We start from the raw sequence: 27,248 nt of genomic DNA, 5'->3' as shown, positions 1-27,248 counted from the left end.
CTATTGACAATTCTGAAATGCTTCTGCTTGCTTCTAGCTCACTGGCTCTGTTCTGAACTCTTGTCTTTCCTTTGCAGCATCTATGAAAAGCTGATCCAGTTTTGTTCCATTGATGAACTCGGTACAAATTATCCAAAGGTGAGGTGCAGTACTTCTAGCTGGCAAGGGAGTGGGTGAAAGATAATATAGCTGTGTAAGGTGTTACCTCAGGCTTTGAGCTGGTTGGTTTAGAGGTCTTTTAAGGGAACTTTAGTCTGATCCTCTGCATTAAGGCAAACGTATTTATGTGGTACTGAGCCTCAGTGTCTCCGACTTTGCTATAATGATTCTGAACAAAAACTGCTGAAGTGTGTGGATAGATATACATGAAACTCCTAGAGAGGATAGAAGCTGAGCAACAGAAAAATGCAAACATCCTTTTGGCTTCAGAGCTGTTTCTTCATTCACAACAGAACGTGGTCCTATAACAGAAAGTCTGATGTGATCTTTGTGTCACTGGGATACAAGAAGAAATCAGTAACGAATATCATTGGTGAACAGAAATACATAAAACATTTTTGAACTGGGTTCTGCGAATATGTGGAAATAGCACTAATCTGTTTGGTGGGTTTTTTTTTCCCTTCAGGATATGTTTGATCCTCATGGCTGGTCAGAGGATTCATATTATGAAGCACTAGGTAATTCCAGGAAGTCTTTTTTTTTTTTGTCCTAACTTAGCTCTTTGTGTTTTAGAGTTAATTAACTGCTCTAAAGTCTTCGCTTCCTTTATAAATGAGAAGTCATCACATGCTGCTCTTTTAACTACTTCATTCTGGTTGGATGTGCCTGAATGTTATTGATGCTTCATCAGTCTGGAAAGTCTTTTCATTTAAATTGGTTCGTCAATGTTTTCATCTCTTAAATCATTAATTTAGTGCAATAATGCTTTGTTTAAAAAGCAGTAGTTAGTTTCATGGTAATTTAACTTTCTATACACAATTTGAAGTTTTTGATTGTTTATGATGGGAAATGTGTGAGAGAACTATGGATTTTTACTGTTCCTAGTGCTTGTTGTAACTTCTGATCTTTTTCAGCTAAAGCCCAGAAGATTGAAATGGACAAATTGGAGAAGGCCAAGAAAGAACGCACAAAGGTGACTATTCAAAACCAAAAGAGACGGAGATGTTAGGGGTTCTGTTTGTTTCCCTGCTGAATTTAATTTTGGTGCTTTGCTGTATCTTAGGAACTGTGCTCTGTGCTAATACTGTTTGTTTTTTCCTGGGTCTGTCCTTTCTTCTTGCATGTCTCTTTCCAAGCTGCACAGATCAAGTTGTTTGCTCTTTTGATAAGTCCATTTCTCTAGGTTGTTTATTCCACTGGATTTCCTTCTGTTTTGTCAGTATTTTTAAACTAAAGCTCTTAAAATGGTATTCAGTAAGACAGACACAGGCAAGATAATGAATGAAGAACAGCTTTTTTCTTAATCTATGACATTTTGCCTGGTGGCATAGCCTAGTTAGAGCTTAAATTCCTCACCATATCTTATTGTGAGACAGTATCTGCTTTCTGTTCTCCTTGATATTGCCTTCATGCATCTAATTTCCAGAAATGTTGAGCTTATTTTAACTTTAATTGGGCTTGGGCTTGTTGCAAAATATTCTTATGTGCCCCCCGAAAAGAACACAGGCTTTGGAAGATTTTAATGCTGTCCTTCAGTGGTGTTGCCTTTCAGCTAGTGGCTGGCATTAGAAAATTGTCTAATGTTAGAGATTACCATCTAACCTTGCAGAAGACTTCTTCCATATTCAGTATGTGGAGGTTTGTTTTTTTTTTTCTTGCAGTTCATGCTGTGTCTTGCTACTTGTTTTGTTTTTTGCACGGTAACTCAGGTATCTGATTACGTCCTTGCCCATATCTGCAGTTTTGAAAATATGAGACTGCATGCTGTTGTAGCTCTTGTTGCTAGGTTTCCTGCTATGATGCAGTTGCAGTAAATTGTGCAGGTAGGGACTTGTCTTGCACATTTCTTAAAGGAAAAAAGAAACAGGAACTTCTAACTGTATAAATAAATTTTTTAATGACCAGGCTCTATCCTTTCTGAGATGTATCACATTCCCATGCTTCTACCAGTTAACAAACAGATTTTTATTCTATCTGATATAGAAGCTGAGTTGCAGGAATCCTTAATGATCATGACTTCAGTATGCTTTGGCCTGAGGTCTACATCTTTCTTCAGTTCGGAGGCCAGTGTCTCACATGACATTAAAGATGTTCTTAAAAGCATAAAGAAGTGGTGATGTGAGTTGAAAAAAGACTGTGTATATTAACATTATCTTCTCCACTTTCTCCTGCTTGTCATTCCTTTCCCAGATAGAATTTGTGACTGGCACGAAAAAGGGTACAACAACAAGCGCTGCTTCTACAACTACCACAACAGCCAGTACCACTGTGGGAGGTAAAGAACCGTTGTGATTGTACCTATTAAGCTGCAGTAATGCTGGGATTAGTGCTTCTGGGAAACCCTGGAGGCTCCTTGTTGATTGTGTCTATAATGTATGTGTTCCTTCCAGGAGCTACTGGACTAGCTTTTCTCTAGTTCCTGTATCCCATGGCTGTCCTGCAATGAAAGCCTAGGAGACAGGTTGGATAGTGAAGAGGTTTATTAGCAGGTCAAGAAACCTGCTGATGTTTATGATTGTAAAATGTTCTTGGGACTGATACACATCAAGAGACTTGGAAAGACTGAAAATCATTCTCCTGCCTACGGCTTGCCTTTTAAACTGGGAGGAAGGGAGAAAAAACCACGAGACTGTCCTGTGCCTGTACCTGAGAAACTGAGCTACATGTGCTCTGTTAAATTAAATATGCTTTGGGGCAGGGAGTGAACCTGTCTCCCATTTGGCTGGAGTTCAGGTGTAGAGTTTTACTTTTGAGGTCTTTCCTCATCAACATTTACTGCCAGTGTATGCTGAAATTAATGTGAGGGGAAAGTTGTCTAGTCAAGCAGTGTTATATTAAGAGTTGACAAGACAGGGTCTTACAAAGGGATTATTGGTGACCTTTAATGTAATGCTAATCCTCGTTTGCTTTACCTCATCAAATTCACAGATGCCCAGAAGAGGAAGAGCAAGTGGGACTCGGCCATCCCTGTAACAACGATAGCTCAGCCCACCATCCTCACCACCACTGCAACACTGCCAGGTGTTGTCACAGTGACAACCAGTGCAAGTGGATCCAAAACTACAGTCATATCAGCGGTTGGCACCATTGTGAAAAAGGCAAAGCAGTGACTGGTGCGCTGGGCCTGGATTTGTGGACTTAATTGTCATTGAAGCCATTGTTCTTGGAAGAGAGGGCTAGCTTTCACCTTTGGTAAAAGATGACAAGATTCTTTGAAACAGATCATGGTTCCCTTTTGAAAGAGTGGGGGCAGGAGCAGGCATGCCAGCTGTGTGCCCACAGGAATGGACCTCTGCAGAAAATGCCTCTGCCTTGTCTTGCTGCAGGAAGAACCAGTCTCTGTGTGTTGTGCTGGAGGAAGGTGATATCTGGAGTCGGCTTGTAAAAGTTAGCTTATTAAATTACTGCGTTAAGGTCTTACCCTGCTTGTAAGTCTGGTTTAGGGAAAAAAAGGCAATTAGTGAAGGAATATCAGTATTATGCTGTATATTCCAGGTCACGCTCAAAGGCTGCTAGCAGCTTGTGATATCTGCCCTGCTTCATGTACATTAACTCAGTTCCAGTGGAATTAAAGCAGAGACAATTGGCTAGTGTCCGTCTTCAAATGTGTAGCAGAGGCTCAAAGCGATCTATGCTATGAATGTAGACTCGCTTCTACAGTACTGACATCTGTACCTGTGCATATCTGTGTAGATCGTGGTGATCACGTGTTAAATAGTTGAACTCTTGAGGAAACTCTTCTCAAATAGTCTTGTTACCGTCTTGCAGGGAAGGAGAATTCTATGCAGAACCTATAAGCTGTAGAGGTTTGATTTGTGAACTCATTTGCGAAAAGCTGTGCAGAAAACTCCTCCGTGGGCACGGAATGAGATTGGACAGCAGATAAGCAGAGGAGAGAGTCTGGTTTTAATTGTGGTATTGTCCATCTTTGTACTAGATAGTGATGTACTGTGGAATGCACACATGGCAGTTACTGCTTGCTCCACTGTTGTGAAAAAGTATTTTCAGTTGAAAACTTTATTGTATAAATCTTCTTACCTGTGTAGAAAAATATTATTATAAAAATGGAAAAATCTTTAAAAAAAACCCACAGCCCTGGTGTCATTGATGTGTCTGCTTTTCTCTTCTTGGCAAGGGATGCAATAGTTCCTTGAGTGGGGGTGGCATGAAGGTTTTTTCTCATGGATTTTTTTTAAAATCTCAGGCTCCAGGGGGGAAAGAAAAAGGGCATTAAACTAATTTTGATTGGAGATTTGTTCTGAAATATTGGCAACTCAGCTGTTCTCAACGCTAATTTTTTCAAACCTGTTTCTGCATCTTCTTCAAGTGTTACCTTCTAGTGGTATTGCCTGGGTCTTTCATAAAACCTTTTATAGAGGCCAGTCTCCTAAAAGGAGCTCAACAGCAAATGAAGTGGTTTGCTCATTGTTTTGAGGTGGGTGGGATAAATAATTTGAATTATACCATTTGTGTAGAGAAACCAGGACTTTTTCTCCTTCTTTGCAGTGGTCACTCCAGATTATTTAAATGATCTTTAATTCTTAGATTGTGATTTGTCAGATTCAGTAATTTTTCTGTTTCCTGTTGTTTTAAATTTTCTACCCAGAGAAATTTAACAAAACACTCTTTTTTCTAGTGTGTAAACAGTGATAGGAGAGAACGTTGCTAGATCAACAGAAGTGTAAATTTCTGAGAATTCAGTGTTACTTTTTCAGGTTTATACCTTGTCACTCCTGATCCAGGCTTTGCGTTTATGGAGACCTAAGGAAGAAATAAGAGGTTGGTTTTATGCCTTTGAATAATTTTAAAATTAATTAAACACCTTGTTTTGGCAGTCATTTTAGCTTTCAGAAAAACTGTGTATACAGGAAAATCTGTGTATACAGGAATGCTCATGGGGAGAAACCAGGGGACTGAGATTGTAGCATGGGAAATTGGGGAGATGGTGGAATTGCTTTTTTTTTTTTTTTAAAAAAAAAAAAAGCAATGAAATACTGAAAGGCATGAAAATAGCAAGATGGAAACATCTTTTCTGTTAAATTACTCTCCATTGGGCTTCTAACTGGATTTCTGCAAGCCTGAACTCCATCCTTATCCTATGGAAGATGGTAACAGCTCCCTTGGCTGAGGGGTATCTTCTGTTTGGGGACTGTTACGTACTCTGCAGAGGATGACACATTTCACCTCAACTGTTCAAGGCGTTTATTCCTTGCCTTGAGTATCAGAGTTTATAGAGTTTTCAGGGGTTTGTTTTGAAGGTCAAGGATGCACCTGTGGTGAGAAATACAAGCTATTAGGTAGCTTTGCAGCTCTGTAAGGTGACTCTCCTGTCTAGAATGTCTTGTACAATTCCAGCCTGTTTAAAACTTGTATGGTATAAATACCTATTTTCAAGTCCTGCTGAATGACATGTGGATGAAGGTACAACAGTAAAACTGCAGCAAAGTAGGCACCAGCTGCTGCAGTTTCTCTCAGACTGTAGGTGATGACAAACTGGGCACCAGATGGATTGCTGCAATTGTCTACTCCTGAGAACAGGGGTGGGAGGTGTGTCTGGGCTTCTAGAACAACATTCCTCTGATGAGTATCCTTAATATGTGTGCTGCGAGCAAGTCTGAAGCTGAGTGAGATTAAATATCTCCGTGGGATGTGTGCCAGCACACAGAAATGCAGCCTGGTGCCAGAGGCAGCAGCCAGTCTTGTGCATCCCCTGCCTCTGTCCTGTCTATAATTTAACTGGTGGTAAGCACGAAGTGGGGAGTCTGATGAGACTATGTTAATTTAACCAAATTTACAGATTCATAAATTGTAATGGAAAGGATTTTGTGGCTTTTGTAAGCACTGACCATCTTTTGCCTAATGTCTTAAGAGTCCTTGTAAAGTTGGATCAGCAATGGTCACTCTATATCCTGACTGACAAAACAGTTTTTCAGATACAGTTTTTCTCAGACTCTTCACATTAATGTGACGTGAAGCTCCTTCCTGACTCTTGCTTCTGCTCAGTTTCTCTAGTCATTGGGAAAAACTCTTCCATGGAAGTGAACAACTACACCTGACTGATGATTCAATAAAAGTAATTCTTGATCCTAACCAGGAGCAACTGTGCTAGATGAATTAGCTTGATTACAAGGAAATATTATTTATCCACCTAGTTAAGCGTGTCAGTACTTGTATCTTTGTATGCCCTACCATAGCAGGGGAGACAAGTAGCAAAGGAAAGTGTGTGTGCCTTTATTTTTTTGAAAGCAGCTATCAGAATGCAACTGAAGATGAACTAGAGGAACAGGTTTGCAGGAAGAGAAAAAGGACTTGATAAAAAATAAAGTAAGAAAGTGCCATCTGCAGCTGTGAATATGAAGGTGGGCTTCAGCCTGCTGCTTGGCACCTGACACAGGGGGATGGCAGAAGTTCTTGGGGATGAATTATTTAACGACAGAAGGTACTGAACGTTGTTTAAATGCAAGTATCTTATATCACACATCCTGGCACCCCACCCCTTCCTTTTTGTGCACCCTCTTCCTTTTTGCTCTGCAGTACTCACAGTCATTCCAAACCTCTGGATTTCTTTGCAGATTTTACAACCCAAGCGAAGAAACGCTCTTTATTTAGCTCCTGCCTTGCTGTGGCAGGCAGGGAGCAACAATGCCCAGCAACTTGGGAGCCATGGGAAGATGCTGATCAGCAGGGCTTGAGGATGCTGCATATAGGGATAAGGAGGAAACCCTAAAACTAGCTCTGTGGGAGCGTGCTGAGCAGGGATGGCCGTGAGGCACCTGGAGCAGCAGTTGCCAAACTCCTGCAGTAACGGGCTTCTGGGCTGTGCTCTGGCAGCTAGCTCCTGATCTCTCATGACTTGAGTGTTTGCTATCCACAGTGGAGAAAGCAACTTGAAACATGCTTGATTTGTTTGAATTTTTTTCTCTCTCCTTTCTAAAATGCTGGAGTGGAGATGCCGACCATTGTATAACAAACTTGCAGCCAGTACAATAGCTTGCTGCTCTTGTTTATCTTGTGTGTTGCTATCGGAAGCAATAGATGGATACACAGGTTGGAAACTACAGTTCTAGGAAAAAGCCTCTTTCCTACCTCAGAATATGATCATACTGGCTGGTGGCTTGCACTCAGCTGTGGGCAGCCAGTGCACCACAGGAAAGTGGGGGGACTTTCATGTGTGCAAGAGTGATGTCCTGAGGGAAAAGGATGGCCCACGACACCACGGCCTGGAGCCCTTGCACTGCGGGTCTGACTAGTTTGCTTGTTAGAAACCTGTGTGGCTGTGATCATACCAGGGCTCTGTGATGGCTGCTGCGTGCAGGAGGGCTGGAGGGACCTGCCGAGTGTTTAACTGTCTGTGTTTAAGCAGCCCCTAAGAACTGCAAGCTGTGTCCAAGCTGCACTAATGCAAACTCACAGCTTACATGGCTAAGTGGTTCTTTAAGCTGCTGCTGCAGTAGTGATTGCTCAGGCTGTGATTCTGACTCCTAAAAGCTGTAGATAATCACTTTTAACTCTCTTCCCAAGGGGAGATTAACTGTACCCAGGAGAGTAAAACCAGTCCCATTTTCATTAATCCTTAGTCTGAGAATTACAGGCTCATGCTCCTTGAAAACCATGGTGCTTCTCTCTGTTTACCACCTTTTTAAGATGAGTGTATCCTAGCCTGAGTAGGTTTGTCTTAACTGAAGCTCCACGTTTGAGTGTCTCTGCCATGCTGGGCTGCTCAGTGGAGGGAGGAGAGCTGCTGTAATGAAGTCATCCTTGGCAGAGCTGGTTCTGCTCTCACCCTCCCTTCTGAAGTCTCTTCTTCCACCTCCATGCCCTGAGGTGTTGATTTTCTTTCCTATTTGCTTGTTGTGATTTAGAGATCTGCCCTTCTTTGATGCTGTTGTGGGAAGGGATTTTGTGTGTTCAGGACTTGCTTTTTATTTTATGTCTTGCTGGGTGCTGCCTAACTGAAAGAGCAGGTGGGGAGGGGCAGCCCTTGCCAGCCCCACCTCAAACTGTAAAATGTGAGCACCTGAAGCTATGTTTTAGTTGGATTGCTGCTGTACTGTCTGTTTTATGAGAGTTATGTACGGAGCCTGAAAAAAAAAAAAAAGTCTTCCATGCCAAGGCTTTGCTGATGACCCAGTCAGCTCTAGCAGCATGGAGGTGATTGCTTCAGCCGGGTCTGGCCACTTGACACCTGTGTGAGCTCCTTTCCAGCTCTTTGTCATTGCAGGGGAGACGGAGTTGTAGCTTCTGCAATGCCCCTCAGACAGAGAGTCTTTGCGATGTGCCCAGAAAGTTATCAAAGGGTATGGGCTGCTCCCTCCTGTTCGATGGTCTGAACCCGGGAAAGCCCAGAGATGTCACCCTCAGAGAGAGAGGTGCTTTTCAGCAGGCTCTCCAAGACTGCCTAATGTTAAAATAAATAAATTGCTGTTGAGGTGTAAGACCCACAAAGGGGCAATGAGGTTCTACCAAAGTCTCCTCTTCCTTTTGGGGAACATTTACACCAACGTATTCATGCATCGCTGTTACAGAACAGTTTTCCATCTCCAAGCTTTGCCGTGCACTGCTGTTCCTCTGTTTATATTCAACTTCCTTCCTTTTGTTCTAAGCAAGAACCATGGACTCTGATGACTTCCAATATTTAGTCTTTGTTTATCTGAAACTTGTCTTTGGCTGGGGCTGGGTTGTGCATTTGATTGCCAGTAAACAGCAAAGCACCAGGATTTCACAAGAAAAGGTTTTGCCTTTTCACGTAGAAGGCGTCTGTCTGTCTGTCTGTCCTCTACCATGTTTGTATGAACCAGCATTAGGAAGAAAACAACCTTGCCTCTTGGTGTGGTGGTAAGAGGTGAAGTCATTGGTACTTTTAACCTCTCTTCTCTTTGTTTAGCCTCTTGTAGTGCTTGGAGAGTATGACAAAAGGTGACAGTCCACCTTCTCTCCCAGTTTGTGTTGGCTGGCTCCTCGTGCGACTCACCCACACTATTGAATGGTTTGTGTGGGGCCAGCCAACACAAACCAGGAGGAAAGGTGGGATATCTTGCTAAAATCTTTTAAACATAACATCAGTGTGCTTTCAGCCCTTTGACAGCTGGGTAAAATGCTAATGTAACCCTGGAAGGTCCTGTTTTCCCTGGGTGGATGTTAGGATTGTCGTAGGCTGAAGTTTTATCCTGGATCCTTTACTAACATTTTCCTCTTGTGTTGATATTTGGTGGCCCGCTTACCTCTTGCTGCTGGTCAGTCCCGGAGGCAAATGGGCATCAGTGACATTCAGCAAAGAGATTTTCCTTTAGCTGTATGTTCATGAAAAGGAACGTCCATTGCAGAACAACGTGCATGTGTAGATAATGCTATCTTAGGGGAAAGACTAAGGAAGAGAATATTGGGGGATTTAATCTTGCACTTTTAATTACCTGGGTAATTATGTTAAGTATAATTTAGTGCAATAAATTATGTGCACATTAATGTACATTAATAATACATTATTAAGCGTTCCTTAAATTTATGCCAGATAGCAGGATATTGTCAATACAATGTACAGTGCAGCTATGGGACCAAGTACTTATTTTTCTTCTAGCAGTGTGTGTTACAGAATTCAGAAAGGGAATGAATATGCTCCAGCAGCAGGATCTCAGCTCTAACCACTCAACAGAGACCTAGGAAAAGCCCCAGAGCTGTCTCTGGGCACATTGAGGTGGCAGGACAGAATGAAGAAAGGTTCTGTATTTGGCATTAAAAAAAAAAAAAAAAAAAGCCTATGAATTACTTGTTTTCACTCCTAGGGCAAAAATTTCTAAGCAACATTGCCACAGCAGAACATCACTGATTTATACATGTGAGGTTCACCATGTATGTGGCTGTGGGCTTTGGTAGAGCCATCTGCAGCAAAATCTGCCGATCCTTCCTCTCTGAAGTACCTGTTCTCTGTTGTCTGAAACAGCAAATCTGTGTGGCAAAAGCCTGATCCAGCAGGCAGTGAGTGCAAGGTATTGAACCAAGGCAAAAACTTGAGCTCACCAGGTATTCTTCTTCCCCGGTGGAAGTATTTGGAGAAATTGCCTGAAAGGCAACCCATAAAACAATATTTTTTTTTTTTTTTTAAAGACAAGATGAAGTGAAAACCTGTTAAAATCTTATGATCATTTACTGAGAATTTCTAATTTCTCTCTGCTTTGTTGCCTTAAAGTTTGGTGGTGGCATTGTCTTGATATTAGAAAAGTGCCTTTTATCAGCCCTGAAGATGTCTACTTAAATGCAGCCCAGTTACAAGCCTCTGGGAAAATTCATGCTCTGTGTTCTTGGAGATCTGTTGGTGGCTGGGGGGACATGTCTCAAAGGTGCAAAATTAATATCCTGGGTTGTTCTGGCAGCACCCACAGTGAGTAACTGGGCTCCTTCTGACAGCTGGAGATGCTGAGCGGAGCTGGACCAGCACTGCTGCTCTGGGTTGCTGGGATGAAGGGAAGGGTCAGGCAGCCCTGGGGCTGCCAGAGTGTCTGTAGGTAAGACCAGAGACACTTTACAGGAAGCAACATCAACATCCTCCATCTCAGGTGAAGAAAAGAAGACATCCAGAAACAAGGGCACCAAATACCATGCTGGAAGCTGGCTGATCCCAAGCTTTTCCAGTTGGCTCCCTGGTTCCTATTGGGGAACCATCACAAAAATATTTTTTTCTAGTAACATGTTTCTTGCTTGTAGACTAAATTGCTTTTAACTCCAGCACCTGGCAGCATTGTGTCCCCCCATGGTAAGAGAGGAGGATGGCAGTGGGAGGTGGGCTGGGGCTGATGGGAGCTGGGTGCCGCTGGTGGACAGGACCAGGGGAGGTGAGCAGCCACATCTGCAAGTACCAGCACACGCTCCCCTCTGGCCTCAGGAACTGAAGCCTGGCTTTGCTCTGTCTGCAACGTTCCACAGCATCTGCTGTCTCTCTGGCTCCCCAAGGCAGAGCAGGACCCTCTGCCTTCAGCCCCTCAATGGTAACAACCTGCTCTTCACCAGCAGCCACTTGAGCATCAGAGCCTCACCTCCCAACTCTCATGTTGCAGTGAATGTCTGTTGTGATTTAAAAAAGACAAAAAAAAACAAAAAAACCCCCCCAACAATAAAACCTCTTAATTTTCAGAATTTTTATTTAAATATAGGAAATGGCATCACCAAAAGGGCCGGGGTAATGTTAGAGTTGCCAAGTCAAGCATTCGGAAACTAGGAAATACCAGACTTAATCTGCCTGTTTCCTATTTGCTGCAGCTTTTCATGGCACCAGCACATCCTCCTTTTTCCTGGGGCTTAATCAGTTTACACATATTTGCTTCAGCTCTCTGTTACTTGTAGTGGAAGGAATCCTGCTCCTCACTTTCATTTGAATCAATGCTCAGTCACCATCATTAGGCAGTTGATCAGCAGCCTCTGTGATGTTATATTGATAATGAAGAGGCCAAAAGTGCCCTGCTTGTATTTCAAATCTTCAAGGCAGGCAGGAAATATGCAACTTTTTCATCTGGCTGCTGCTATTGTTTGCGTTGAAGCTGAGGGGATGCAGTTTTCCTCGTGAGGATTTATTAGGGAGCTAAAATACAGCTTCTGCCTTCGCATCTGCTCTGGTACGTGTACACTCTGCACCACGGGAGGTGTGACTGGCTCTGAGCTGTAACAAACCCCAGACTCTAAAGCAAAAGGATGCTGCAGGACAAAAAAAATAACCTCACCTGAACTTCACATCCTCCTTTGCTCTTCCTCCGAGTGGGGAAGGGGTGTTGGAGGCAGCCCAGCAGAAGGGCCGGACGCAGTGGTGGGATTGCTGCTCCCTGGGCCATGGTGGGCTGCGGTGGGAGCGGGGGGGATGGGTCTCATTTACGGTGCTACGAGGGGTTGCATCGACCCCCGAGCTGGATCTGTTGATGAGGAGCGGGCTGTCGTGCTCGTGCCGGGGATAAAGTGGGATGCGGATCCGTCCTCTTTGTGAGCAAGGTACCGAGACCGGGTTTGGCAGCCGTGGGTGGTGGTTGTCGCCGCAGGAACGTACCTGGTATTTCAGCTAGGAGCTGCCTGGGCGCTGGGCATGACACTGTGGGGCACTCTGGACTTTGCCAGGGGGAAATGCGGAGGAGAAACTCCCGGCGAGGGGGCTGGAGACCATCCTCGGCTCTGTCCCGAGCCGGCAGGCGAAGCCAAGCAGGTGATGCTGCCCACAGCCCCCTCCATGCCCCCTCCATGCCCCCCGGCACGGCGGCACCTTCCAGCGGCCGCTCAGCCCTTTCCCTGTGGGCCGGAGCTTGTGCAGAGGGAGGGTCCGGGGCGGCTGCGCGGGCTGTGCCTGCCCGGCCAGGTGTGCGAGGGAGGAATGCCAACCCCTGAGTCACGGGCACCCCCTCCTCCCTCCCTAGCTGGGATAAAGCTTGTCCTCACCTGGGATCCAATCTCATTTATCGCGTTCCCACTTTTCCTCCCTGCCAGCCCCCCGGGAGGGAGAGGCGGCAGCTCCGGGACGGCGAGGGGAGCGAGAACAAAGTCGATATTTGACTGGAGGGTACAGAAACCAGCGGGGAGGTATGTGGGATCGCGGGCTGCCTGCCCTCCCCGACCGACTGGAAGTTGACGTTTAACCGGAAAGAGAAAAGGGACAGAAAGTAGAGAGGAGAGAGAGAGGAAAAAAAAAAAAAAAAGAAAAAAGAAAAAGAAGGAAAAGGCCAAGGCTGGAAGTCAAGTCGTAGCAGTGAAGCAGCGCGTTCCCCCTCTGCCTTCGAAAGAATTTCTTGGCTTGGTGTGTGGGTGCCTGTTATTCGGACTGCAGCAGAGGATTTGGACACTGAGTCAGACCCAGCGCTAATGAGGTTTGTGGAATTAATTCATCTGTGCTCTTTAGCGTCCAGTTTGCTGTAATTTCGCTGTGTTGATTAACCTGGGAGTGAAATAAGGCGCGGGGCTCCTTGCGCGAGCAGGTCGGCAGGGCACAGCATGAGGGGGCTCAGCTCCCTGCCTGCTCGTTCCCCCTTTTTCCTCTGGTTTTGGCTGTTGGACGCTGTCTCGTGCCTCTCGACCGGCGGGGAAGGACAACACTCGTGACCGAGCAGGGCTTTGCGAGGCCGCACGGGGCGGTTTTTGTCTCTGAAGGTATTTGGGTGGGGGTCTGTGGAATGGTGGTGGGGGTAGCACAGTGTGGTAAGACAGAGCAGAACCCTTCGGGGAACATTTGTTGCGGGTTTCAAAGGTTGCCCTCCCCGTCTGCCCTGCTTGCAGGAGGAAAGGCGGTTGCACCTTGGAGCTGGCACCCAGGGAAAGCTCTCACGGGTGAAACTGCGCAAGATCAGCTGCGCTGCGGGTGGCTCCGAGCCGCTGAGCACATGGAAGTTGTTTTCCAGAATGGGTGGCTGCTTGCAAGCCCCAGCGAGGGGGGAGCGTGTCCCTGGAGAAAAAGGCCGTGGGGTGTGGGGGTTCAGGGTGGGCTTTGCTGAACCTCAGGCACTGGGGTATTTGTGAGCTGGTGAAGCTGAAATGGAGAGGGAATAGGGAAAGGGACAGAAGAATGTGCGCAAGGGAGCTGACAGGTGCGGGTTAGGTGCGGGAAAAGGGGGAGTGAGGAGCACCCGTGGAGGGGAGAGAGATGAAAGTGTCTTGGGGGGGCCAAAGGAGCAGAGAAATCACTGGGAGCAGCACGTGGGGAGGCAGGGGGGGGCGGGCAGGAGGGTCCCGGGGCCGTACTGGTGTAGGGGCAGCCCCGCAGGCAGGGTCCCGACCTTCCTGCCTGCCCCTCGGGGCTCCCCCTGCCCGAAGCCCGGGGTCAGAGCAGCTATGGGCCCTTTGCTGGCACAGGGTGGTGTTGGCTACTCCCAGCTGCCGGCAGCTCTGTGTGGGTCCCTGGACTGGGTCCCGCTGCATTTTGTCCCTCACTGGAAGATGACGGGGGCCGTGTTGGGTTTGGGGCTTGACCTGGGAGCTGGGAACCCCCTTCTTGCTGGAAACAACAAACAGTGATGCTCACAGGGAGTCTCCTGTCTGCAGAGGCACATGTGGGGAAGGAGGGGAAACGGACAGGGAAGACAAACAAAATCAAATACAATTTTGTGTTTACGCAATGCTTTGATTTGCAGGTCAAGTTTTTGATCGTTTGCTGAGGGTATGTCTTGATACGCTCTACGCTGCCACATGTGCTGTGGAGGGAGTAGCCTGGGGAGGGAGAGAGCATGTGTTGTGGCCCTGATCCGTGCACCCGCAGCCCTGCCCTGGGAGGAGAACTGAGCCTGCACGAGCTGCCGTGGAGGAAGGGGGACTGGTGTCCCTAAGGGAGCACCCAGCTGCCTTTCTGCTTTGCCTCCATCATGATTATCTCTTCCCTCGGGACCCCCAGCCCGGTGCTGAGGCTGGTCATGGTGACCCTCACCGCCTGCCTGCCCCAGCACGCTGCAGGCACTGCGGTCCTCAGCACACGTGGGCAGGCAGATGCTCCTCCAGATGCCTCCCATCTACTGGGGTGTCAGTGCCCTACCCAGCCCCAGTGCACCCCTCGGCAGGACGGGGTGGCCTGCAGTCAAAGAAGGGGCATTGTCCAGTGGAGGGAGGAAAGGCTGCACCAGGGAGATCAAGCATCTCCCTGACTTTTCCATTCCCATGTCCCCAAGCTGTGGGTGTCCCCTGTGTGGCAGCTGGGACCAGGCTCCTGCCGTGGGCTCACAGCTCATCATAACCTGCTCCTTTGTCCCTCTCCCCCATTCACCCTGGGGCAATGCCCGGCTCCAACCTTGTCCTTCCCAGCGCCAAGCTGCTGGGGTGAGAACAGGACGGGACAGGACAGGGTGACAAAGCTCTGCCACTCCAACCCTCTCCTCCATCTTGTTGCTTCACTGGTTTCCTTGGAGCGTGCCGTTTCTGGGGGAGGAGGTACCCAGCCCGGCCTTCTCCAAGCTTGAGGGTTCCCAGAGTCTTTCCAGAGCAGGTTTGTTGGTTGCACTGAAGTGCAGGCAAAGTCTGGGGGAGCAGGAGGAGACCAGGAGGAGATGCTGGAGTGGCAGTCTGGGATGGGGTAGAACGTTTGTGTGCAGGCAGGAGCTGGTCCACTTCTTTCCTTGTTTTTTCACAACTGAATAGCTTTTGTTATTGTTGTTTTCATCATGAAAATCCAACCAAGTCCCTACAGCTTTTCCGAAGTGAAAATGGTGTTTTCCCTTCCAGAGGACACTTTTGAAGTCAAGGGATGGCCGCTCGAGTGTTTTTGCACAAATATTGCAGGCTGCGTTCCTGCAGCTGGCAGCGCCGAGTGGCGGCAGCGATGCTCTTGGCCACCAACGCCCTGCCCGCTGGCAACTGCCCAGCTAAATCCTTGGCGGTTGGCAGCTCCCAGGGCAACAGGACATTAATATCGAGCCGAGTTTTATGGCCTTTTATCTCAGCACTTGAAAAGACATGACAGCCGTTTATGTGTCCCAGGCCCAGGGTGTGGCCGTCCATCCCTTGGTGACTGTTTCTTGACTTGTGATTAAAGGAGGATGAATTAGGTCTGTGCTCTGAGGCTACCTTGGAAGATGGGTGTGTGTGCTGAGCAGTCTGGTCCCCTATACTCAATCTTTTCCTGGTGGCCTTTGCCGTGATGGAAGATGGGATTTGCTGAGTGCTGGGGGGATGCTTTCGCTGTGTTTTCCCTTGATGGGCTCAAAGGACTTCCCTCCCCTTTCATCTCGCCCGTAATTGGCATCTCCCCACATCCCTGCAGCGCCAGTCACTGGGGCTGGCATGGCTCACTGGGGTGGAGCAAAGGAAAAAGGGATTTTCCTGACTTCAAAACCTGCCTGTCTCTGTGGTGAGGGACACAGCATTTGCCAGCAAGTGGTGGCGTGAGGACTTTTGCTGAAGGAGATCACGGGCATGTCCGGGGATAACTGCCAGCCTCGGAGCCAGCCACGTGGACCCCCGAAGCCAAACCTGCAAAGAGCCTGAACTGGGGATAGTTGGTGTTGCAGGGAACTGTGCTCAGGGGCCACAGGAGGAAAATAAAGGGATTTCTTTGGTCAGCTGGTACTTCTTACCCATAAGAAAAACAGCATATTGGCTACCGGGTCCTGAAAAACAGCAAAGCTTCCCTGGGTGTTCCCCACAGAAACGCTGCCTCAAGGTTTCCATATTTCTTACGTTTTAGCTATGGGGGAGTAATTACTGCGTGATAAATCCCTCTGAGCAGAGCTGACAGCATAAATGAGATACCAGCATCTTGTCATGTGTTGCATACCCAGTGACTGTCGTGGAGAGCAAAGTGTGAACACCAAGGGAGACATCTCCTGGGGTCAATGCTGCGTTGGTTTGAGCCCTGTGCTGCAATGATTTCTGCAAGTGCTCAGCTTCATACATTCAATGTATTTCCACTGGCTTCACTGGCTGATGCAGGATGCAGTGTGATCCAACACTTGGTACTAGAGTGGGTGTTTCCAGGGTTTCCCTGGGCCCCAGGTCAGGCTGTCTGGTCTGTGTGCTGGATGTCTCCCTGGGAACTCAGACATCTTCACTTCACACAACTATTCCCACTTTCCTTCCCTGTTTTAAGTGGTTTTCACATTCTTTTCATTTTTTTTCAGAATCAGGGCTTACACTGCAAGAAGCTATAAGATAATCTTATTTGCATCTTCTATTTCACACTTGCATCTTCCAGAAAGGAGATGCTTTAAAATCATCTTTATACCAAATCGTTTGCCTTGACTGCTCTCACTTGCCCCGCTGAGGTGCCAGAGTCAGAGCCGCCCTGGGGCACAGCAGCCTCAGAGCTCGAGTTCCAGCTTTGTCTCTTTTGTTTACCACATCCAAATGCTGACTTCTGGATGGCACTAAGTTTTCTCAGTCATGTGTGGGTGCAGGGAGAATGGTTCACTCTCTTTAGTATTTGGTCTTTGGATCCACGTGAGGGGTCCTGCTGCCCTGGGCAGGACAGGAGGGTGCTGCCGGGTGCTCAGGACCATGGACTCATTCAGCACCTCCAATGCTCCAACTCTGGCATTTCCCAAGGCCTCACCCTCTATTTATTGTTGGTTCGACCATCCTGGAAACTCTTAGTGCGATAGGAAATAGCTGAAGGGAGGGGTCTGTTTTGCTTTTGGGAGAGATGCAGACAGTCGCTTTGTTTTCCTCCTCTCTTTTTTTCCTTAACCTGCCAGGAAAAGCAAGGTCCTGACCTGCTCGGTGCTCACACGTGCAGACGGTGCTGGGCTCCAGCCGGCAGCAACCGGGGCTCGGGCTGCCTGCACCCACCCCGCTGCCCCAGGGGACCTGCCAAGCCGAGCGCCCCAACTCCGCACACAGGGGTGCTGTGGTGTGCCAGCTGCCCTGGCCTGGCATTGCCGGGACTTTGACCCTTTCACAGATGCGGGAGCAGAGGATGAGCCACTCTGGGTTTTGCTTTTGTGCCCTGCCCTGCTGAGATCAGGGATTGCTTCCAGGCATCAGGTTCCCCTGGGCGGGCAGAGCTGTCCCACCCGGCGGGACCTGCCCCCATCCTCTCGGGGACTGTTTCCATCTGTAGCGATCCATGTGTTTCAGGAGGAAGAGGATGGATGTGCTGCCCCGGGCGTGTGCCCGGCTGCTCCTCCTGTCCCTGCTCTGTGCCACCGGCCTCTGCCAAAGGAGCAAAAGTGAGTGCAGCCGTGGTAGGTCCGTCTGTGCTCTCCCCTTGGCGCTGTCCCATGGGGACTGTGCTCACCCCTCCTGGGCTTTGGAAACGCCAGTCCTCATGCAGAGCAGACCTGCCGTGTGCCTTTCCTTCTGTTTTCTACCTCCCCAGCAGTTGGGGCCCCTCCCTTGCTACCCCACTGGTTGTTCTGTAGCCAGCTTCTGCTAACCACCCAGGCAAAACCTCCATCAACTCCCCCAGAAACAGGATCAGCCTTTTTCATGCCCTGCCCCAGCTCTCTTGGTTTTTTTCCATTCCCGATGCCCTGATCTTTCCCGGTAGATAACCACTGCGTGCTGTCCCGGGCAAAGAGCTGCACCGAGTGCATCCGAGTGGACAAGGACTGCTCCTTCTGCACTGACGAGGTGAGACCTTGCGGGGAAGCCCAGGGCTCCGCTTCTCACCCTGCTGACAGAGATCCACCACCCCAGTGCAAGCTGGAAGAGGGACCTGAGAGCAGGGTCAGCTTTCTGGCTCCAGCTTCTCTCTGCAAAGAGCTGGGCTGGATGGGAAGCACCAAAATGTGGGGTGCCTTTGGTGTAGACAAATGGAGAGGAAGAGGAGTTCAGGGAAAACTTGTAGGAATACAGGGCTTTATCAGAAAATGCCAGTGTGCCAGATCTGAAACAGCGTGTGCAAGGGATGGAGGGAGAGTTTAATCTCAGACAACCCAGTAACTCACTGGTGGTTGCATTTCCCTGCTGCTGGGGGACACTGGCTCTTCTTTACGAGACTCATCCCCATCTCTCTGCCCCACTCCTTCTCCCCAAGGCTCGCTAGTGGTCTCAGCAGAGGACCTTGCTTCCTGACAAGTGCCTTTCCCCCTTGCATGGAGGATTTGCTGTTTTCTGTGATTGTAATGTTGTTCTTGCCCCCTTGGCAGAGCTTTGAAGAGTCTCGCTGTGACTTGCGGGAGAACTTGCTGCGGTACGGCTGCGGGGAGGCCAGCATCGTGTACACCAGGGGCGAGATGCAGACCCAGCAGGTGGGTGCTGGGGAGACAACCCTTACTCGGCTGCTTCTTAGGGCTCCCACCATTCCCAGTGTCCTTCATCCTCCTCTAGAGTCTTCAGTAGGAGAAATACCAAGTCCAGACCTCTGCAGGGCGTGTTCAAAAACAATGCTCTGCCTTCAGTAGCTGATGAACGAACCTGTTGGCAACCAGCCTTGGTTGTTTAGGGCTGGGGTGGCTTTTCAGGCAAAACAGATGTAAGCAAAATGTAAGGGTCTGGAGGAGGCATCCAACTGGGCGCGTGTGGCCTTGGTCCTCAATTGCACATGAGGGAAGGGAGCATGGTCATACTTGCCTTTCCACTTCCCACATATTTCTGTGCTCCTTGCTGCCATCTCTTTGCATCTGCACAGGAGATGGAGTCCCCCCATCACATCGCTCTTTCTCCACAGAATTTCAGTATCAACACATCACTGCAAAGGACCCAGGTGTCCCCTCAGGGCATGTTCATGCGTCTGCGAGCTGGGGAGGAGATGAGCTTCAACATGGATGTCTTCCAGCCCATGGAGAGCCCTGTGGATCTCTACATCCTCATGGACTTCTCCTACTCTATGTCTGATGACCTGGACAACCTCAAAAGCATGGGCCAAAAACTAGGTGAGACCAGAGCTGGGGGAAGAGGGGAGCTAGATCCTGTGCTGATGAAGGCAGGCAGCTCACTCCTGCCCGTGGCTGTGAGTCCTCTGTCAGCATCAGAGAAGGGGATGCAAAGGGCTGAGAGGCATCTGCTTTAATTAGAGTTTGTTATTATGGCTGCTAGTGCAGTGCTTAGTGCAGCTTTGTGGGGGGATATCTCTCTCGGCCCTGCAGGGATCATTGTGTGTGGCCTCTCCTTTCAGCCCAGGGCTGGTGCCCTGCAGAGTTGATCTGTGTGGTGACTTTGGCATCTTGAACCCATAGGTGTGGTTTGTGCTATTGCAGAAACTCCAGTCTTGGAAAGGGGCTACCAAAGGTGGTATAGGTTTCTATCCCAAAAAAGACAAGCCCCAAGCCCAAAGAGCTTAAAAGCTGACAGTTTGGGAGTCTTATCTAAGACCTGACCAGCAGAGAAAATGCTCTGGGAAGGACTTCTTTCCCTGGAGCATCAACCTCACAGACATCTCTTTATTCACACATCTCCTCCTCTCTTCCTTCCTCTCCTCCCAGCGGAGTTCCTGCAAGACCTGACCTCCAATTACACCATCGGATTTGGCAAGTTTGTGGACAAAGTCTCATCCCCTCAGACAGACATGAGACCTGAGAAGTGAGTGAGGCCCATGGGTCCCTGGGATGGGAGCAGAGGGGAGGGCAAGTTCCTTCTGTTTCTCCATGATTTTCCTGATCTTTGCTGTCTGCAGTGCGAGAACTTCCATCCATCCCTCTCCCTTCATTGCGAGTGTCTCCCCTGGCTTCCCCACCCTGTGCTCAGGGCTTGCTGTAGCACCGTGCCAATGCCAGCAGTGTCCTCCTCTGCTCTCAGGCCTTCCCCTCTCTGCCATGGCAGATTGCATATCTTCTCCTCCACCTCTGCCCTCCTCCCTCCGGCCGCTCCCTCCCCTCCTCTCAGTGTTGATGACTTGCCAACTTCATGTCTACTCTTGAGGGACTCCTCAGCTGTCAGGTGCTCTCACTGCACTTCCTCTCCTTGCACCCAGGCATCCCTTTGCTCCTGCTTCCTACAAAAGCCCCTGCTCTTCCCTTCTCTCCTAGGCTGCGTGAGCCCTGGAACAATGCAGACTCCCCCTTCTCCTTCAAGAATGTCATCTGCCTGACAGACAACATCACCCGCTTCAGCGAGGAGCTCAGGAAAGAGCGCATCTCCGGCAACCTGGATGCCCCTGAGGGCGGCTTTGATGCCATCCTGCAGGCAGCTGTTTGCAAGGTGATGGTGGCCAGGGGTGCAGGAGCCGTGTGGGCAGGGCTCTGTTCTTAATGAGTAGACGTTCTTGATACCGGGTGATCAGCTAAAGAGCGGCATGCTGGGCAGCTGGCGAGACAGCCAGGGAGCCCAGGTTACACATTCAGCTACAGCAGGTTCTTGCCGTCCCAGCCACACACTCCCAGTGCTGAATTGTTTTGCATTCCAAATAGGTCTTAGATCATCTCTGTGTATCTCTGGTGTTTGATCCTCAGCACAGGCGCTGCTTGCTGGGCACCCTGTGTGTGCTCTTTGCCTTGTCCCTCTTCGTGCCTCCTGTGGTGAAACTGCTCCCTGGGAAACAGCCCACTTGGGCTTGACCATTTGGCTGAGGGATAAGCACAGCTCCAAACACATCCAGAAAAGTGTGTGCTTGCCCCCTGTACATACATATATGTGCCTGGCACCAAGCTGCTGGGAGACATCCTATACATGGGGTGCAGATGGGGGAAGTGGAGATCTGCTGGCATGGATTCCCAGGGCCATGTAGCTGGTTGTGTTTGCTGCCAGGTGGAGGTGGTGCCTTGACCCTTGGGTTTTCCAACTCCTGTCAGTGCTGGCCTGCCAACAGCTGCAAGGGCCGTGCAGTGGTTTGGGGAGCACAGAGATAAAGGTTCCTTCTCCCCCTCCCTGGCTGTAGGAAAAGATCGGCTGGAGGAAGGACAGCACTCACCTGCTTGTATTCTCCACTGAATCTGCCTTTCACTATGAAGCTGATGGTACCAACGTCCTGGCAGGGATCCTGGCGAGAAATGATGAGCAGTGTCACCTAGACATCTATGGCACCTACATGTATGACACCAAGCAGGACTATCCTTCAGTGCCCACCCTGGTGCGCCTGTTGGGCCAACACAACATCATCCCCATCTTTGCTGTCACCAACCACTCCTACAGCTACTATGAGGTGAGGACACCACAGCAGTGGTGCCACGTGGGCTTACCTTTCCTCCATGTCCTCTGCCTGCAGCTTGGCTGTGAGGAGGAAGTGTTCACCCATCTCTGCTCCCCAAGTGCTAAACTAACGCCCTGACACTTTCAGAGGGTGCCACAGTGTGTTGGGAGACTGCTCTGGGTCATGGGAAGTCTCAAGGTGTATTATTGGGTGTGGGAATTTGCAGTCCTAGAGGTCTCTCTGTGTTGGTGTCTGTTTCTTGTAAAGCAGTGGGGACACAGAGCTCAAGAGTAATTTAGGTTGGAAGGGACTTTTGGAGGTCTTCGGTCCAAGCTGTGCTCAAAGCAGAGCCCACATCAGTGCTAAAGGAGATTTCTCAAGGCCTTGTCTTAGGAGGCTCCTTTTTCTCTGCAGAAACTGCACAAGTATTTCCCCATCTCTGAGATCGGGGTGCTCCAGGAGGACTCTTCCAACATCGTGGAGCTGCTCCGCACAGCCTTTGAGGTAATGGTGCTCTCTGGAGCTTCATTCTCACTCCCGGGGAAGGCAGAGGCTGGGTACCTCCTGCCCAGAAGAGCAGGCAGGATGCAGGATGCAGCCCCTGTGGGTCAGGCCATGGGGTGGTCCCAGCTGTACTGCTGAAAATCAATGTTGTGGTTATCTTCTGTCACCCAGCGCATCCGCTCCAAGATGGACATCAGGGCTGACTTCATCCCCAAAGCCATGAAGACAGAGTTTACCTCCTTGATGTATGAAAAGACAGAATCTGGCTCCTTCCACATCAACCGTGGGGAAGTTGTAAGTCCTTGGATGGCCCCAGAGGGAAGGCGTGTGTGAGGGGCTGAGCCCTCCACTGCATCCCTCCTTCCTTCTTCCCCTGGGGTCGGTCCAGCCGAGCTGTGGTCCAGCAGAGCTGGCTCACCCCTGTGGCATGTCCCTCCCTTCCAGGGCAAGTTCGACGTGCGCCTGAAGGCACTTGAGTACGTTGGCGGGCAGCACGTCTGCAGCCTCCCTGAGAAAGACCGGCAGGGAGTTATCCACGTGAAACCCACATCCCTGAGTGACAGCCTCAAAGTCACAGCCTCTGTCATCTGTGATGCGTGTCCCTGTGAACAGGTACGTGGGGGTGGGTGTTGAAGAGAGATCTCCCCCTCCTGGCCAGCCTGGGGTGGGAACGTGTTGGCTGGCAGTGTGGGTCCTGCTTGACCCTTCACTGTTGCTCAGTGGAGGCTCAGCCTGGCCAAGGAGATCTTCATCACTGCCTGTTCCAAGCTGGGCACGTTGTTCCATGGCAGAGCTTGGTCTTGTGGGCAAAATTTTGCCCCTAGATCTGCCTTTTTGATTTCTGAAATAGTCTTGGAGGCAGCTGAGCCCATTCAGCAATGTCTCCTCTCTTCTCTTACAGCAACAACAGTTTAACTCGCCCAAGTGCAGCTTCCACGGGGACTTTGTTTGCGGACAGTGCATCTGCCACCAAGGCTGGTAAGGACTTTGTCCAGCTCCATACCCCTTCCAGGGTTCCTGCTGGGTCTGGGGACCCACAGTGACACATGCCTGTGCCCTGGGCATCCTGCCTAGGACCCTCCTGTCCTGTGCTCTGCTCCTGCCTCTCTCAGCACTATCTCCTTCCCACCAGGCGAGGGGACACGTGTGACTGCTCCCCAGCGTCATCCCCTAACAACGAAGCCTGCATCCGCCCCGGGGATGTGGAGCCGTGCTCGGGCCGGGGCGAGTGCTTGTGTGGGAAGTGCCAGTGCTACTCCGAGGAGCTGACGCAGCGCTTCGACGGGGCGTTCTGCCAGTACGACATCCTGCAGTGCCCGCGCACCTCCGGCTTCCTCTGCAACGGTGAGAGCGGCCCCGCCAGCCCCAGCATCCCCCAGCTGTGGGACGTGCTCTGCTCTGTCCTGGTGGCACAGACGGGGTGTCCCTGGGCTGGTGACACCGGCGTGGGGGGTTGAATAACCAGAAATTGGCTGTGGGGACTCTGTGCTTGCAAACATGCAGGGAGGATGCCATGGAATCTGTTTGCAGTCCCTTTGCACCCCAAAGAAAGCAGGAGAGCCACAGACAGGGCCAGGGGAGTGGCACAGCACTGGGCCATGGGTAATTCCTCCTTTTGCATCACAGATCGCGGTCGCTGCTCCAAGGGCGCATGTGTCTGTGAGAGTGGCTGGGAGGGTCCGGGCTGCGAATGTCCCACGAGCAACGACACCTGCATCGACAGCCAAGGGGTAGGTCCTGCCCTGCCTGTGTGAGGGACGACCGGACCAGGCAGGGCTGTAGCAATTGCCCCTGATTCCCGAAGCTCAGGGCCACTGGGAGCTGGCACTTTGCTGACTCCCAGCGCTGCCGCGTGTCTGTGATTGCTCTCAGATGCCGACTGTCACCTCTTCCCTCACAGGGCATTTGCAATAACCATGGGAGGTGTGAATGCGGCAGATGCATCTGTGACAAGGCTTCCTTGTACACCAGCTCCACCTGCGAAATCAGCTACTCCCTGGTGAGGCTCAGCCTGGGGTCCCTCTGGGTTTATCACTTCTCCCTCCCATGCAGAACCTCCAGGGAAAGAAGGCAAAGCAGAGATGAAGGCACATCTCGCTCAGGAGCAAAATCCTGAGCAGGGGTTAGTCTTGCCAGTCCTGTCTTCGGTGGCCAGGAAGGGTCTGGTGTGGGAGCTGCTTTGTAGCTGTGGGCTTTCTTTGACCTACAGTACGCCAGCAGCAACTGTCTGTGTTTTATCTGCACACTGGTGAAGGGCAGAAGTTTGAGGCTCAGCTCCTGATTTGTTCTGATTTGCCTCAAGACTGGAAAAAAACATTTCATGGTCTGGTGCCTCAGTTTCCCCATGGACAAACACAGGCTAATCCCACAGTGGAGTGGAGAAAGCTGTCTTGGTTGTATTTTGGAAAGGCCACCTAAAACCCTTGGAGAAGGTCTAATCGCTCCCCAAATGCAGGCTGTTGGTATAAGAGATTTTGGACCTGGCTGTGCTGGGCTCCTGGGTTTATAAATCCTTCATTAGCTGCTTGTTCTCTGTGATTCCTTTTTGACCTTGCCCTGGCACCGGGGTGAGGACGCAGCGTTGCCTCTCCAGCTCTGCCTTTCGGAGGTGATGTCCTCCCTTGCTCCCCGTGGGCTGTCTGTTGAGCATCCCACCTGCCTCTCTGCCCAGGGCTTCCAGGCTGTGTGCGAGAGCATCCGGGACTGCGTTCGCTGCCAGGCCTGGGGAACGGGCAACACGAAAGGGAACTGCAGCACCTGCCACCTCCAGATCCAGATGGTGGAAGAGCTGAAGAAAGGTACCAGGAGAAGTGGAGCTGGGTGTAGACATGTGTGGTGTGTCTCCTGTGGGCCCTGTCCCGTGTGTGTGTGCGCATGTGGGGCTGCTCCCCAAGCTTTTCCTGGTCCTGATGACTTTGCAACCATGTCCTCTCTCTCTGCAGAGGAGGCCAGTGAGTACTGCTCATTCCAGGACGAGGAGGATGATTGCACATACCACTACACCCTGGAGGGAGACCCCACCGTCCTCCCAAACACCACTGTCCATGTGCAGAAGAAAAAAGGTGAGCAGGGACCTGGCAGGAGGGGATGTCCAGCCTGGGGTCTGGACCAGCAGTGACCTGCATCACAGCACCTCTGATCCCCGCTTTGTCCCTTTGCTGTGCCCCTGGGCAGGGTCAGCTGCAGGCAGTACCTCCCTGCCCACCTTCCTGGGTGACAGGGGTGGGTGACATTGGCTGTCACATGAACTGCAAGGAGTGTGGCATCCTCACAGACCAGCACCTTTAGAGATCAGTGCCTTTTTACTGCTGGCACAGGCAGGGACTGGTGCAAGGTGCTGATCAGCCTCTTGGGATGGCTGGGTGTGAGCAGAGAGGTGGGCTGGTTCTCCCTGAGCAGCACTTTTTGTTGTGAGCATCAAGAGACAAGATCCCAAGCTTAACTGGGCTGCTCCATCCCTCGGAGCTGTGGTCCAGCCTTTCCCCTCTGTCCCTGCCTCCCACTCCCTCCCTGCACACCCCACGCAGGAGGCTGATGCCCAGGAGTGACGTTGCTGTCGCTTGCAGAGTGCCCACCGGGGAGCTTCCTCTGGCTCATCCCGCTGCTCATCTTCCTCATCCTGCTCCTGGGGCTGTTGCTGCTGCTCTGCTGGAAGTTCTGCGCCTGCTGCAAGGTGAGTGCCTCGGCTGGCTGCCCCAGCCTGGGGAGAGGATCAGATAAAGGCCAAAAACGTGATGAATTTCCAGAATCCATCCAGCCTTCAGTACAGCTGGATTGGCAGTGGCTGGGTCCCAGTGATATCCAGCACCTCTGCTGTTGTCAACGTGAGTTGCTGTGGGATTTCCCCCACTGAAGGGATATATGGCTAAAATCAGCTTCCAGAGCCCCATCCATCCATTGTCCACCCATCCCTGTTGATGTGAATACTCCCAGCTGGAGACATGGAAATTTTTGCCTTTAGCCACAAAGTGATTGTGTCTTTGGCCATTTGTTTTCTAGGCTTGCCTGGCCCTGCTTCCCTGCTGCGCACGAGGTACCAGCCCTTTGAAGTGTGGGGAGAGGGATCTGTGGGGTTCTCTGCCTTCCTGGGTTGGGAGGTGGGGGCATGGTGGGATAAGCATCCTTCCTCCTCCTCCTTCTCTCTGAGCTGGGGAGGTGGCTCAGGGGAAAAGCTCCTAGCAGAGAGCCTGAGCCAAAGAGCCCTTGAGCTGCTGCTCCTCTGCCCCTCCCTGCCCCACACCCTCATGTGTCCTACTGGGAATCTTGCTGCTGGCGCTCCCCTGACCAGTGCCCCTTGTAATGCCTAGCTGGTGTGATGTGCTGTCCCCACTCATGGACACCCCTTGCCATCTCCACCCCACTCCACTCCTGACATCCCAACACCCTTAGTGTGGTGGAAGCCTTAATGATTCCCCAGAACAAAGTCTCTGGTGTTGGGAAGTTGTTGGCTGGTGTTGTCCCAGTCTGCCCAGACTCTGACTCTGCCCCTGGCTCTGCAGGTCGCACTGTTGGCTTCAAGGAGGACCACTACATGCTTCGCCACAGCCTCATGTCCTCCGACCACCTGGACACCCCCATGGTCCGCAGCGGGTCCCTCAAGGGCCGGGACACAGTCCGCTGGAAGATCAACAACAATGTTCACAAGCAGGGCTTCACCTCCCTCGCTGCCACCAACCCCAAAGATCTCAGTGAGTGCCACATCTGGGGAACAGGGCACAGAGGAGATGCTGCGGGTGCCGGAAAGGACACAAACCCTTGGTGGTAGCATCCATCTCCAGCAGCCATGGTGTCACCTCCATGGCCAATTGCAAAGGGGATTGTTCCTTTATCTGCTTCCATCCTGGGGGAGGCTGAGCAGCACATTCCTGTGTCCAGCCCTGTAGCGGGACAGGTGGGAGCCTTGGAGACCTCCTGACTGCCTAGCCGTGCGGTGAATGTACCCTGCATGTGTCTTGGTCTCATTAGCTCAGTGACCCAGCCTTGATTTCACTGCTTCATCGCCCAGAGCCACCACTGGACACTGTTTCCTTTGCTGGATCTGGTAGAGAGCTTCCCAAGTAGCCCTCCAGTTCTCAGAGGTGGTGCTATGGGGTTTGGGTGCTAGTGATACAGGATCTGGATACTGAGCATCACTCGT

The 27,248-nt window shown here is 50.5% G+C and overlaps 2 protein-coding genes across 9 annotated transcripts in view; both read left to right on the top strand.

Moving 5' to 3' along the window:
- The window catches only part of SAP30BP (SAP30 binding protein), a 31,038-nt gene extending 26,803 nt beyond the window's left edge, over positions 1–4,235 (top strand). For all 4 annotated transcript variants that reach the window (XM_074921655.1, XM_074921654.1, XM_074921652.1 and 1 more), the window contains 5 exons: positions 78–138; positions 626–677; positions 1,074–1,132; positions 2,350–2,434; positions 3,088–4,235. In XM_074921655.1, coding sequence (XP_074777756.1) covers positions 78–138; positions 626–677; positions 1,074–1,132; positions 2,350–2,434; positions 3,088–3,269 — 439 coding nt within the window. In that variant the 3' untranslated portion in view covers positions 3,270–4,235. The remainder of the gene's footprint in view (positions 1–77; positions 139–625; positions 678–1,073; positions 1,133–2,349; positions 2,435–3,087) is intronic.
- An 8,064-nt stretch (positions 4,236–12,299) lies between these two features.
- Positions 12,300–27,248, top strand: part of ITGB4 (integrin subunit beta 4) — a 30,735-nt gene continuing 15,786 nt past the window's right edge. For 2 of the 5 annotated variants that reach the window (XM_074921865.1, XM_074921864.1), the window contains exons 1-20: positions 12,532–12,992; positions 17,677–17,768; positions 18,089–18,171; positions 18,690–18,791; positions 19,211–19,415; positions 19,965–20,061; positions 20,508–20,679; positions 21,356–21,619; positions 22,022–22,111; positions 22,283–22,405; positions 22,556–22,723; positions 23,013–23,089; positions 23,244–23,455; positions 23,738–23,841; positions 24,012–24,110; positions 24,783–24,909; positions 25,054–25,173; positions 25,678–25,784; positions 26,111–26,144; positions 26,611–26,799. In XM_074921865.1, coding sequence (XP_074777966.1) covers positions 12,988–12,992; positions 17,677–17,768; positions 18,089–18,171; positions 18,690–18,791; positions 19,211–19,415; positions 19,965–20,061; positions 20,508–20,679; positions 21,356–21,619; positions 22,022–22,111; positions 22,283–22,405; positions 22,556–22,723; positions 23,013–23,089; positions 23,244–23,455; positions 23,738–23,841; positions 24,012–24,110; positions 24,783–24,909; positions 25,054–25,173; positions 25,678–25,784; positions 26,111–26,144; positions 26,611–26,799 — 2,470 coding nt within the window. In that variant the 5' untranslated portion in view covers positions 12,532–12,987. Of the gene's footprint in view, positions 12,338–12,531; positions 12,993–17,665; positions 17,769–18,088; positions 18,172–18,689; positions 18,792–19,210; positions 19,416–19,964; positions 20,062–20,507; positions 20,680–21,355; positions 21,620–22,021; positions 22,112–22,282; positions 22,406–22,555; positions 22,724–23,012; positions 23,090–23,243; positions 23,456–23,737; positions 23,842–24,011; positions 24,111–24,782; positions 24,910–25,053; positions 25,174–25,677; positions 25,785–26,110; positions 26,145–26,610; positions 26,800–27,248 lie in introns of those variants that run through there. The other 3 variants (XM_074921862.1, XM_074921863.1, XM_074921861.1) reach the window with 3 other exon arrangements.

This window comes from Athene noctua, chromosome 18 (assembly GCF_965140245.1).
Source record: "Athene noctua chromosome 18, bAthNoc1.hap1.1, whole genome shotgun sequence".
In the NCBI taxonomy this organism is placed as follows: Eukaryota; Metazoa; Chordata; class Aves; order Strigiformes; family Strigidae; genus Athene; species Athene noctua.
Note: the sequence above shows the minus strand (reverse complement) of the source record. Positions and strands in the feature narration are given on the sequence as shown.